At 43.5% G+C, this 12,955-nt stretch overlaps 2 protein-coding genes across 6 annotated transcripts in view; one reads left to right on the top strand and one right to left on the bottom strand.

The window, feature by feature from the left end:
* Positions 1–8,397, top strand: part of LOC106579820 (serine/threonine-protein kinase TAO3) — a 134,069-nt gene extending 125,672 nt beyond the window's left edge. For all 5 annotated transcript variants that reach the window (XM_014160025.3, XM_014160027.3, XM_045704275.2 and 2 more), the window contains 5 exons: positions 1,349–1,552; positions 2,191–2,430; positions 2,687–2,899; positions 3,364–3,546; positions 6,936–8,397. In XM_014160025.3, coding sequence (XP_014015500.1) covers positions 1,349–1,552; positions 2,191–2,430; positions 2,687–2,899; positions 3,364–3,546; positions 6,936–7,097 — 1,002 coding nt within the window. In that variant the 3' untranslated portion in view covers positions 7,098–8,397. The remainder of the gene's footprint in view (positions 1–1,348; positions 1,553–2,190; positions 2,431–2,686; positions 2,900–3,363; positions 3,547–6,935) is intronic.
* On the bottom strand, positions 8,347–12,933 carry pebp1 (phosphatidylethanolamine binding protein 1). Its single transcript, NM_001141612.1, is given in 4 exon segments — positions 8,347–9,100; positions 9,298–9,398; positions 11,008–11,117; positions 12,750–12,933. Coding segments are annotated over 4 exon segments (564 nt in total). The 5' UTR covers positions 12,885–12,933; the 3' UTR covers positions 8,347–8,882.
* Positions 12,934–12,955: the final 22 nt, after the last annotated feature.

Genomic DNA, 12,955 nt, shown 5'->3' with positions numbered 1-12,955 from the left:
AATGTTTTATAAAACCTGTATAAACTCTATAATTATATGACAATGTTTTAGGTTGACAATTCTATTACACAATTTCTTATATATCACATGCCTTACTTTTATTTTCCTGCATAAATAAAATCAGGATTATGCCTCTATACTGCCATTCTTTCCAATTAGACTGGTTTGGATTTCTCCCTGACCAATATGGCTGCCAATTTCACCTCATTCTGGAACTTTGAGGGTTTATGACATATCTCCTCTAGTAATTTAATAGGCTAAAGGAACTCAACGAAAACAATGGAAATGCCATGGGAACGCGTTGGGGAAAGATCCCAAATCTCCTCATTTCCCCCCAGCAAAATTAGCCTACATTTAGGCTACTGTATATACGTGTACTTAACACTATGTTGAGGTAAAAACCGGAGTATAATGCTGTATAGATGTCAACCCCAATACATGTTCATGTTTTCGTCACCTATCAACTGCATTAGTTAAAAACGACTGACTACCACCATCGATTTCTGTATGCTAGCTACGCTACCAGTTTACATGTATATGAACGGGAGTTAGCATTTAGCAGTCACTTCTCAATCTGAAAAGGGACAACTTCTAAATGTAATGCAGTGAAAACATCCTAATTTATCCAAATCAGATTTTAGTAACCACATGGTAGACCTGTCACAATACATCAATCATGACGGTTTTGACGAATATCCACTTTGTTAGATCAGATTTGTTGAATGTGCGCCAATCCAGCTTCCTTCTATCCTCCACGGTCTGCGTTCCATTGACCTCTTTATCACAATATGTACTGTTAATGTGGAGTTTATATGGCTTTCATAGAATGTAGTAGTGTCAGATTAATGTGGAGTTTATATGGCTTTCATAGAATGTTGTAGTGTCAGATTAATGTGGAGATTATATGGCTTTCATAGAATGTAGTAGTCAGATTAATGTGGAGTTTATATGGCTTTCATAGAATGTTGTAGTGTCAGATTAATGTGGAGATTATATGGCTTTCATAGAATGTAGTAGTGTCAGATTAATGTGGAGATTATATGGCTTTCATAGAATGTAGTAGTGTCAGATTAATGTGGAGATTATATGGCTTTCATAGAATGGTGTAGTGTCAGATTAATGTGGAGCTAATATGGCTGTCATAGAATGTTGTAATGTATTGTTAATACATCATAATGCAGAAACCTCATTGGCCCAACTCTCTAGATACATGGCTCTAGAGGACCCTATATATCTTTTGATAATGAGAGGATCTGCTGCACACCTGACCATTAGACAGGAGAACATGTATATCACGGACCGTTATATATCCGTAAAAATCTCCTCTGTCTCTCTCCCCATCTTCCAGGAGATGAATGAAGACCACCACACCGCTAAGAAGGAGAAGCAGGAGCGCCTGTCCAAGCACAAGGAGAACCTGCAACACAGCCAGGCTGAGGAGGAGGCCCAGGTTCTGAGCCAACAGAGGGTCTTCTACGACAGGAACTGCAGATGCTTGAAACGCAAAGTCATGATCAAGAGGCATACGTTGGAACAGGAGCAGATACGAGAGGTACTGGATATTGTATAGATGTACAGATGGCCATTTCAAACGAGAGGCAAGGCAGAATGGATGACATTGTGTGAAGAATGACTGGGATGTACAGTATCTTGTATAGATAGACACACATTTTAGTTCAGGTTCAGTCTGAAGTGTTGTGCAGTGAACACTGCAATCCAGTAGGGATGTGAATATCACATGTCCAACTGCTTATCCATAACATTTCCAGGGTCAATGTTGTCCTCGAATGGCTTCTGTAACATGAAAAATAATGTTCAAATCGTAGTGTTCTTTGACCAATAACAGTATTTTCTGATGTTTCGTGGAAAACACCAAGAAGTGGTTTCCCATCTCGTGGAAAGCAGATAAGAAAGTATAAGCAAGGCAACAATGCCCTAATCTCCTAATCTGCTCTGTATATCAGGGGAGGGGGGGGAGGTAATGTCAATAAAACGACACCACGAGATACTGATCAGCTCCTGACCAAATGGCAGTAGGTTCTCATCATCCAGTGTCTGTATAAAAGCAAAGTTTTAATCATTGGATGGCCATGATAATTCCTCTCTCCCCCCCACCCCCTCTCTCCCTATCTCCCCCTATCTATCCCTCCTTCTCTCTATCTCTCCCTCCCCATGTCTCTCTCTCTCCAGGAGCTGAACAAGAAGAAGACCCAGAAGGAGATGGAGCATGCCATGCTGATCAGACATGACGAGTCCACCCAGGAGCTGGAGCATCGTCAGCTGAAGACCCTTCAGAAGCTCCGCATGGACCTGATCCGCCTGCAGCACCAGACAGAACTGGAGAACCAGATAGAATACAACAACCGGCGCGAGAGAGAGCTCCGCCGCAAGCACGTTCTGGAGCTACGGCAGCAACCCAAGAACCTTAAGGTGACGGCTATGCCAGGTGCAGCTAGCTAGTGAATGTATCCCTGGGAATGTGATGGCTGCATTGGTAGCTGCATTGGTAGCTACACTGGGCTGCATTGGTAGCTACATTGGGTGTTCTCAAGGGAAATGCTCTGATGTAAGCAGGTAGTGGATGATATGAACCTAAATGTGAAGGTTAGGGTGCAGCTAGCAAAGGCAGTCCTGAAAAAGGGGAAATCCTCAGTCGCAGCTCAAATGTCCTCTCCATTTCCACCAGGCCATGGAGCTGCAGATTAAGAAACAGTTCCAGGACACGTGTAAGGTCCAGACGCGTCAGTACAAGGCCCTGAGACACCACCAAATGGAGGTGACGCCCAAGAGCGAGCACAAGGTGGTCCTCAAGGCCCTGAAGGAGGAGCAGACCAGGAAGCTGGCCATCCTGGCCGAGCAGTACGAACAGAGCATCAACGAGATGATGGCATCGCAGGCGGTGAGTCGCCTTAACACCCGTCCTCCATTTTATGATGAGGATTCATGAGCAGTGATGCTGATATTTGATCATTTCCTTTATATCAATCTCAAAGATTCATATACATGTTAAAGATCTTATCTAATATAGAACATGAAAATGAAAGAATAGTTCCATAGGAGAATTGTATCATTTTGTCCCCAAGCCGTAGATGATGTAGGTTATTGTAGGAGTTTGTAACCCTGCTTCTGTTATTCCCATATCTCCTCCTATCTCCTCTTCTGTTCCATCACTCCTCCTATCTCCTCTTCTGTTCCATCACTCCTCCTATCTCTTCTGTTCCATCACTCCTCCTATCTCCACTTCTGTTCCATCACTCCTATCTCGGCTTCTGTTCCATCACTCCTCACTTCTCTCTCTATTGGGGTCTGTTTATTCCTCTCTCTCTATTGTGGTCTATCTCTTTAATTCCTCTTGCCTCTCAGCTGCGTCTGGACGAGGCCCAGGAAGCCGAGTGCCAGGCTCTGAGGCAGCAGCTGCAGCAGGAGATGGAGCTGCTGAATGCCTACCAGAGTAAGATCAAGATGCAGACGGAGGCCCAGCACGACAGAGAGCAGCAGAAGCTGGAGCACAAGGTGTCGCTTCGCAGAGCCCACCTCGAACAAAAGGTACAGAGAAAGAGAGCTGCACAGAGCCCACCTCGAACAAAAGGTACAGAGAGAGAGAGCTGCGCAGAGCCCACCTCAAACAAAAGGTACAGAGAGAGAGAGAGCTGCGCAGAGCCCACCTCAAACAAAAGGTACAGAGAGAGAGAGCTGCGCAGAGTCCACCTCGAACAAAAGGTACAGAGAGAGAGAGCTGCGCAGAGCCCACCTCGAACAAAAGGTACAGAGAGAGAGAGCTGTGCAGAGCCCACCTCGAAAGGTACAGAGAGAGAGAGCTGCGCAGAGCCCACCTCGAACAAAATGTACAGAGAGAGAGAGAGAGCTGCGCAGAGCCCACCTAGAACAAAAGGTACAGAGAGAGAGAGAGAGCTGCGCAGAGCCCACCTAGAACAAAAGGTACAGAGAGAGAGAGCTGTGCAGAGCCCACCTCGAAAGGTACAGAGAGAGCTGCGCAGAGCCCACCTAGAACAAAAGGTACAGAGAGAGAGAGCTGCGCAGAGCCCACCTCGAACAAAAGTTACAGCTAGAGAGACAGAGAGAGAGCTGTGCAGAGCCCACCTCGAACAAAAGGTACAGAGAGAGAGAGCTGCGCAGAGCCCACCTAGAACAAAAGGTACAGAGAGAGAGAGCTGTGCAGAGCCCACCTCGAAAGGTACAGAGAGAGAGAGCTGCGCAGAGCCCACCTAGAACAAAAGGTACAGAGAGAGAGAGCTGCGCAGAGCCCACCTCGAACAAAAGTTACAGCTAGAGAGACAGAGAGAGAGCTGTGCAGAACCCACCTCGAACAAAAGGTACAGAGAGAGAGAGCTGCGCAGAGCCCACCTAGAACAAAAGGTACAGTGAGAGAGAGCTGCGCAGAGCACACCTCGAACAAAAGGTACAGAGAGTGAGAGAGAGAGCGAGACAGACAGAGAGAGCTGTGCAGAGCCCACCTAGAACAAAAGGTACAGCTAGAGAGACAGAGAGAGCTGCGCAGAGCCCACCTCGAACAAAAGGTACAGCTAGAGAGACAGAGAGAGCTGCGCAGAGCCCACCTCGAACAAAAGGTACAGAGAGAGAGACAGAGAGAGCTGCGCAGAGCCCACCTCGAACAAAAGGTACAGCTAGAGAGACAGAGAGAGCTGCGCAGAGCCCACCTCGAACAAAAGATACAGCTAGAGAGACAGAGAGAGCTGCGCAGAGCCCACCTCGAACAAAAGATAGAGGGGGAGGTGTCACAGAGACAGACTGGTAGATCCACAGAGCCTACCTGGTGGAGAGGGGAGAGCACACAGAGACACAGACTGTTAGAAACACAGACTTACACACACACACACACACAGAACCCACCTTCACAAAAGATGCCAAAAAAAGGTATGGGGGAGGGCGGAGTCAACGCAGACAGACACTGATGTACGCGCACACACGCATGCAGGCTGGAACAAAATGTCATGGAAGCAGAATAGACAGACAGACAGACAGACAGACAGACAGACAGACAGACAGACAGACAGACAGACAGACAGACAGACAGACAGACGCAGACAGACAGACGCAGACAGATAGACGCAGACAGATAGACGCAGACAGATAGACGCAGACAGATAGACGCAGACAGATAGACGCAGACAGATAGACGCAGACAGATAGACACAGACAGACAGACACAGACAGACACTGATGTACGCGCACACACGCATGCAGGCTGGAGCAAAATGTCATGGAAGCAGAATAGACACACACACAGACAGACAGACATTTCACTCACCGCTGATTTATAACCCAGGGCCATAACTGGTCATGCACACAGCTTTTGTTGTGAAATCCCATGATGTTACCAGTGATGTGTTATTCTTACAACATGCTCTCTATATTTTAATCATAAGCAGTGTTAAGAAAAAGTTCTGTGTCATACAATCTGGAGTCACAACAGCTCCTCCTTCACCTCTTCTCACTACTCTGCTGTTGACCATTTCCAACAGTGGATGCTGATGGTATACAATCAATTCACCATAGGCCACTTTATCAGTCATTATACTCGTTTTTTGGGGGGACTAGAATACAAAGTTTTTCCAATGCAATGATGTCATCGCTCCTGGACAACAAAGGAACATGCCGCCCTGATCCAGTTTCAGTTGCCTAGGCAGTAGTTGACAGTAGTGTCTTTACAATGTTATGCAACCAGTGGTGCTGTGGCGCCATCTGTTGACCATCTGTCTCCCTGCAGTCTGTCTGAAATAGATTCCGTCATCGAAACCAGTATCAGGGTTGTATTAATCAGGGAACGTAACAGAAGAAGTTTTAAAACGTTCTCCAATGGAAAACTAAAATGAGCATTTCTTATTGGACCAGTTCAGGTAGACAGACCCTTCCTGTTTCAATGTGTTCTTCCATTTCGTGCCTAATGAACACACCCCAGGCTCATATGCTTCATTTCATATGAAAGAGAAGTGCAAACTGCAGATATCGATCCACTGTCTGGACTATTACGTGACTCAGGGGCTAGATGGAATCTGTTGGTGAAGGCTTTATGGAATTAATTCATGAATCAATACTAACCGAACACTGAAAATGAATTAAAGTTGTGGACGTCTATAATGGGTTGATAAGCTTCACTGTTAATGTCTGGTCCTAAATCATGACTAGTGCAGGAATAGTTCTGTCTGTACCAGAGCAGGTGTAGTTCTGTCTGTACTAGAGCAGGTGTAGTTCTGTCTGTACTAGAGCAGGTGTAGTTCTGTCTGTACTAGAGCAGGTGTAGTTCTGTCTGTACTAGAGCAGGTGTCGTTCTGTCTGTACTAAAGCAGGTGTCGTTCTGTCTGTACTAGAGCAGGTGTCGTTCTGTCTGTATTAGAGCAGGTGTCGTTCTGTCTGTACTAGAGCAGGTGTAGTTCTGTCTGTACTAGAGCAGGTGTAGTTCTGTCTGTACTAGAGCAGGTGTAGTTCTGTCTGTACTAGAGCAGGTGTCGTTCTGTCTGTACTAGAGCAGGTGTCGTTCTGTCTGTATTAGAGCAGGTGTAGTTCTGTCTGTACTAGAGCAGGTGTAGTTCTGTCTGTACTAGAGCAGGTGTAGTTCTGTCTGTACTAGAGCAGGTGTCGTTCTGTCTGTACTAGAGCAGGTGTCGTTCTGTCTGTATTAGAGCAGGTGTAGTTCTGTCTGTACTAGAGCAGGTGTAGTTCTGTCTGTACTAGAGCAGGTGTAGTTCTGTCTGTACTTTGCTGACTATGGAGTGGTTATAGATTCATGCTGAATTTCAAATCAATCCCCTAGACTAGCTTGAGCAAAAAAGCAAAAACCTGAACGAGCAGCTGTTGCAGGTCAAACTCAGCAGTACTCATTCATACCTTACCTTGTTGTGATTCCAAATACTCTTGCTTCTAATAGTTTAATGAACTAAGTTGTTGTTTTGTAGATTGAAGAGGAGCTGGCTTCCCTTCAGAAGGAGCGTACAGAGAGGATAAAGCACCTACTGGAGCGCCAGTCAAGAGAGATTGACACGTTCGACATGGAGAGTCTCCATCTGGGCTTTGGTAACCTGGGGGCCCTGGACCCCCTCAAGGATGACTACAGATGACCAGCCCTGGTAACCTGGGGGCCCTGGATCCCCCCCCCCCCCCCCAAGAATGACTAGACCAGCCCTGGTAACCTGGACCCCCAAGGATGACTACAGATGACTAGACCAGCCCTGGTAACCTGGGGGCCTTGAACAAATGACAAGACTAGACCAGCCCTGGTAACCTCCTTGTGACCTCTGTTTGTCGATGTTCATCCTCTGGTCTGACCCTCTTCCTCCTCATCCCCCTGACCTGGTCTGGTTTGACCAGTTAGGGTCTTTAGTCATACACGCGCACACACACCAGCCCAGTGCTAGTCTAATGCCAACGGGGCCCCCAATCTCCTGGTATTTTTTCTTTTAACTAGGCAAGTCAGTAAATTTGTCACAAGATGACAAAAAATGCTGGATAACTTCCTAGGCTTGCTTTCTTTTAAAGAATAACAATACAATGTCAGTGTTTCTGTTTCTTGTGCTGTGATGGCACTTGTAGTGTGACTAAGCAGAAACCAGAGAGGGAGAATAAGACAGAACGAGCATGACGATACAAGTGAATAATGTTGTTAAAGCTGTGCAAAAACTTCAAGCCCAAAAACAAACTGATCCTTCTGCAGCCTTGTCGTCTTCTTGGCGCTGCTTCCAGTTCCTTCAACTCTTTTTTTAGATTTATATTCATCAGGACATTTTTATGTAAAAAAATGTAAGCGATTTCATACGTTGAGAAAATGTTTTAAGTCATAATGTACATATTGGTACGTGAATCATTTTGACTCTTTGATTATTAACTTGATTTGGGAGGGAGACTTGCAATGCACCCTGGTACTCCACTTTATTATACTGATTCTCTGCACTGGCACGTAATGTGAATATTACATGGTTACGTCTGGAATTTCACCGTTACCTATGTAGTGCAGTACTTATAGGGCACTACATAGGGAATAGGGGTGTGATTTGAGACGGCGCCCATGTGAATCCCTACTCCCAGGTAGCACAAAGGGCTTTGTCGCAGGGGGAGGGACATGTATAAAACAATTTATGTAGAGCTTTTACTTATTTTCATATGTTAATGATGGATGATTTCTCTCATACTCCTCTTCGTTCAGTAAGTCGACTCGATCGCTCAATGCGTTTCTTTCGACATTTGTCTGAAATTCGTCATTCTTTTTGCTTTAAAAGCTGCGGAGTATTTTCTTATAAACCAGATCAGTAAATAAATGCTTTATCATTGCATGCCCTTTCATTTTGTTTTCCAGGATTAAGAGAAAGCATGAATCTGTCAGGGCTTTTAATTATATTTGTAAATAAAGTGCTCATCACACAACTGTCTGGATTTATTATCTGTCATTGGATTTTTGACAGCAAGTTATTAGGTAGCATTTGCTGTATACAGGTAGTCATGGATTTGAGTTTGCTTATGTTTTGTATTAATATGGTGTAATGACATCTTGGCCACATTCAAGGTCCACTCCTGAATGGTTTATGCAGGGCCAGGTTGTGGTAAAGGAGCATTCCACCACATCTCCAGCACCTTGCCACTGTCTACAACAATAACTGATGTAACTCATTCAAACAGTGTTGGAGAACTGTCAGCGACTAAAGAATATAAACCAAACAAGATTAGCTGTTTTGTTTGACTGATCATGGGGATAGAGAGGTTACTTTTTAATGAGTCAGCATGAACAAATCTAGGGCATTGCTCAAAGAACACAATTGTAAAATAAATCAGTGTGGCAAACAAACAAAAAAAGTATTTGTGGTTCCTGCAGTTCTTATCTACATAATGTTAGTTTCTGAATACTCCTTTGTTTATTTTCCAGCCAGTTGCTCATAGAGTTTAGGGACATAATTATCCCATTCTGCCTGATAGCAGGTTCCAGCCACAGGAACTCCCAGTCCGTATTTCTGGCGGAAGGCTTGGATCTTGAACTTCCCACGGTTGTCTCCACAGCAGTTGGTGAGGACGGGCTCCGTACAGGAGAGGTTTCCTGACTGCTCATAGACCAGCCACACATACCTGTGGAGACCTGGGGGGGGACACACAGAGACAGGAACAAAGATGTCACGTGGTCAATGAGGCTGTGTGAAGCAATGCACCACATGTCCAATAATACACTTATCCAGTTGTGTAGAAAATGTGTCCCACTCTGCAGAGATTTCACACATTCAAGCTTCAGAAATTCCTAGAGGAATAGAAGTCACTCCAATCATTGGATAAGGTTACCAGTGCCTTTTGGAGGGCCAGATCCAACGTAGTCGGACATAACACATCCACTGGATACATCGTTTCCCTTCATGTTCACCACCAGAAAGTGATGCCACTCCCTTCAAAAGAATACATTTGTTAGGGGAAAAAAAAATATGGTTATCCAACATCCTTGATCACACTTCAGTTGTCTTGAAAACATTTAGAAATAAGATTATCGATAACAATCTCAGTTGGCTTCATAAATCATCAGGGGGTAAAAAGGTCAAGCAACGTTTTGCATAATCATTCCAAGAGCCAATAAAAAGGGATTTGCAGCCTAGGGCTGGGCGATATGGCCCAAAAAAATTGTTTATTCACATTTATGGGCAATTCATATCTCATTTGTTTTCTTGAAATAAGCTTTGTTCTACAATTGAAAAGGTCAAGCCTCCACACGAAAAGACCCACTAAATTTATCAAAATAGTTAAACCTGCTTTTTTTTTTTGCAAGTCACTGATCTGGTTTTCAAGTCTGTCTATGAAAATGCAATTTTTGTTCAAATTTACCAAAACAATGCATAATGGACATTCACTAATAAATGACTGACTTATGGCAGGCGTTATAGAAAATTAACCCAGGTCTCAAACAATCTGTCAAGGTAGCCAGCTAACCGTTACATTTCAAGTTTAGCCAACTTGGATCTGCTAGCTAACAAGGTAGAACAGTTGAATTGTTATGAACACACCCTTCTGTCCATGTTTGAACAGCATGCTAGCTTGTCCACTTTTTTTCCCCCAGATGTTGATATTAAGTGACCTACCTAATTTCTCAGAATGAGAACGAGTTACCAAAGCCCAGTGCTAGTCTAATGCCAACGGGGCATCCAATCTCCTGGTATTTTCTCTTTTAACTAGGCAAGTCAGTAAATTTATCACAAGATGACAAAAAATGCTGGATAACTTCCTAGGCTTGCTTTCTTTTAAAGAATAACAATACAATGTTAGTGTTTCTGTTTCTTGTGCTGTGATGGCACTTGTAGTGTGACTAAGCAGAAACCAGAGAGGGAGAATAAGACAGAACGAGCATGACGATACAAGTGAATAATGTTGTGTTAAAGCTGTGCAAAAACAGATCCTTCTGCAGCCTTGTCGTCTTCTTGGCGCTGCTTCCAGTTCCTGCAACTCTTTTTTTAGATTTATATTCATCAGGACATTTTTGTAAAAATTTTAAGCAGATGTTGATATTAAGTGACCTACCTAATTTCTCAGAATGAGAACAGGTTACCAAATCCTTATATAATTGCGTTTAATGCTTACTGCACATTTATACAACATCGTATTAGTCTTGATTGTCCATAATCAATGTTTATTGATGCTCTGCACGTAATTTTAGGAGTTGAGAGTTGAGACAAAAAAGTGTATCATGAGAACGGTTAACTTCTCTATTATATATGTGTTGGTGTCCATGTGACCCATTCTGTTGGACCAAACCTCAAACGCAAATAGCAAGTTGAAACCGCTTGTCAGAGACTAAGTGATCGCTCAGTGTTGTGTGTGTGTGAGAGAGAAAATGGAAAGGTGCACACAGCACAGAAGGAGCGAAGGAGAAGAGACCCCACCCCCAAAAAATACATTAATGCTCAAAAATACAATAATAAGTGTAATTCTGGAGAAACATGCATTTAGAATAGAGCTAAAACAAATTCTAATTCATTTGATATATCGCCCAGCCCTACTGCAGCCTACCCAAACTTGGGGTCTTTCCTGCTGGGTGCGTCGGGGTCGGTCATGGCCAGGGTGTACAGCTTAGTGGAGTCACACCCCTCCCACTCGATAGAGGTGGGACGGCTCTGCACCTGTGAAGAAACAAACCACGGGGAATGTAGTTGGTCTCACAATAAATACAAGCCAATCCCATTTTGGTAATAACTCACACAAGCGGTGGTCAATATAGTTGGTCTCACAACAAATACCCTACAAGCCAAGAATACTTTCACAACAAGTCAAGGTTGGTATCACAATACAAGCATTTCGCTACACTCGCATTAACATCTGGTAACCATGTGTATGTGACCAATAAAATTTGATAAATAATTATGGTTGCTATCACAAATACAAATCACAGTTAATATAGTTGGTATAACAAACAATAAGCAACATAAATCAGTTTAATGTATTAAGGATATTAGATTGAACTGTGGATAATTGTTCATTTGAATTAGGCCAAAAAATCTTGCACTAAGAGTGCTGACTGACATACATTCATTGCCCAACCCTCATCTCTGCAGTGCAGACAGTCAGTGCATGGTCAGACCACCTTATGCAGTCTAAGCAAGACTGGAACATTATTGCACACTGACACGGTTTTGTGCATTGTGTCACATTTTTGCAAATAAACCTAGTCATGCAAATTCTAGCTAGCTAGCAATCAATATGGCTATTCAGCTACCAATCAATAACTTTTTTTAAATGAGCTTATTTCATGCAATGCATCTATTGAGCATAATCGTGAGCACGTACTGTAAACCCTTCAACTCTAAATTATATTCGACACTCTAGTCTAGCTAGTATGCAAGCTAGCTCGACAGATAGAATTACATATTTTACCGGATGTATGAATGTGAAACATCCGCTTGGCGTTTCCGCTCACTACCAAATATGTAGTGAGAGGAAGCACACTGACCGGAGAAGATGGAACGATATGGATTTTGCCTGACATTCTGCACACTTTCTCATCGATTAAACATTTGTTCTCTGTTCCCAAAACTATAATATGTTATGAACAGAGTGGACTAAGTTTTGTAGACTTTACCCTTTCCAAAAGTATTTGTGTTTTATTTATATATACTGCTCAAAAAAATAAAGGGAACACTTAAACAACGCAATGTAACTTTTTTTTATTTTTATATAATCGCGTTTAGGAGTGCAAAGGCTCAGATAGGCGGCGCACATACAGGCTAGAACCCGCTAGCTGTTTGGTTCTGCCCACTACGACTCGTTCGGTCTCGTCGGAAACGACAGGCATGGTCTATCTTGGTTTAGTTATTTAAAAAATATATTCGCTAACCCGTTAGTTATTATGTCAAATATGAACGCTGATGCAACGGCGAGTAACTCATTCGAACAGTGTAGACCACAGTGTGGGAGAACGGTCAGCAACTAAAGAATATAAACCAAACACGATTAGCTGTTTTGTTTGACTGGTCATGGGGATAGAGGTTACTTTTTAATTGAGTCGACATGAACAAATCTAGGGCATTGCTCAGAGAACACAATTGTAAAATAAACGACTGTGGGGCACAAAGAAAAAGGCGTTGTAGTCTGCAGTTATCACAGCTACACAATGTTAATTTCTGAATACTCCTTTACTTTGTTCATTTGCTTGTTCTGCCCACTATGACTCGTTTGGTCCCATTGGAAACGACAGGCATGGTCTCTTAGTTTAGTTCTAAAAATAAAAATAAATGTTCGTTCATCTTTGACAGTACCTGTGTTGGCGTGAGCACTTTGCCCAACTCGTCGATTTCAAGAGAGCCATACTTGACATGGAGAGTCTGTGCAGGCTTCTCATCCACCTCTGTTAGTGCAAGATTCCCTGTCCACTGGCTTAAATCTACCGGCATTTTGACTGATTCCGGAGAGCTGCTTACAGGAGCTGCTTTGACTTATTCTGCACAAAAACACAAGGGGGCAG

Source organism: Salmo salar, chromosome 20 (genome assembly GCF_965601325.2).
Source record: "Salmo salar chromosome 20, fSalSal1, whole genome shotgun sequence".
Classification (NCBI taxonomy): Eukaryota; Metazoa; Chordata; class Actinopteri; order Salmoniformes; family Salmonidae; genus Salmo; species Salmo salar.
The sequence above is the reverse complement of the archived record's forward strand: the minus strand, read 5'-3'. Positions and strand labels throughout refer to the sequence as shown.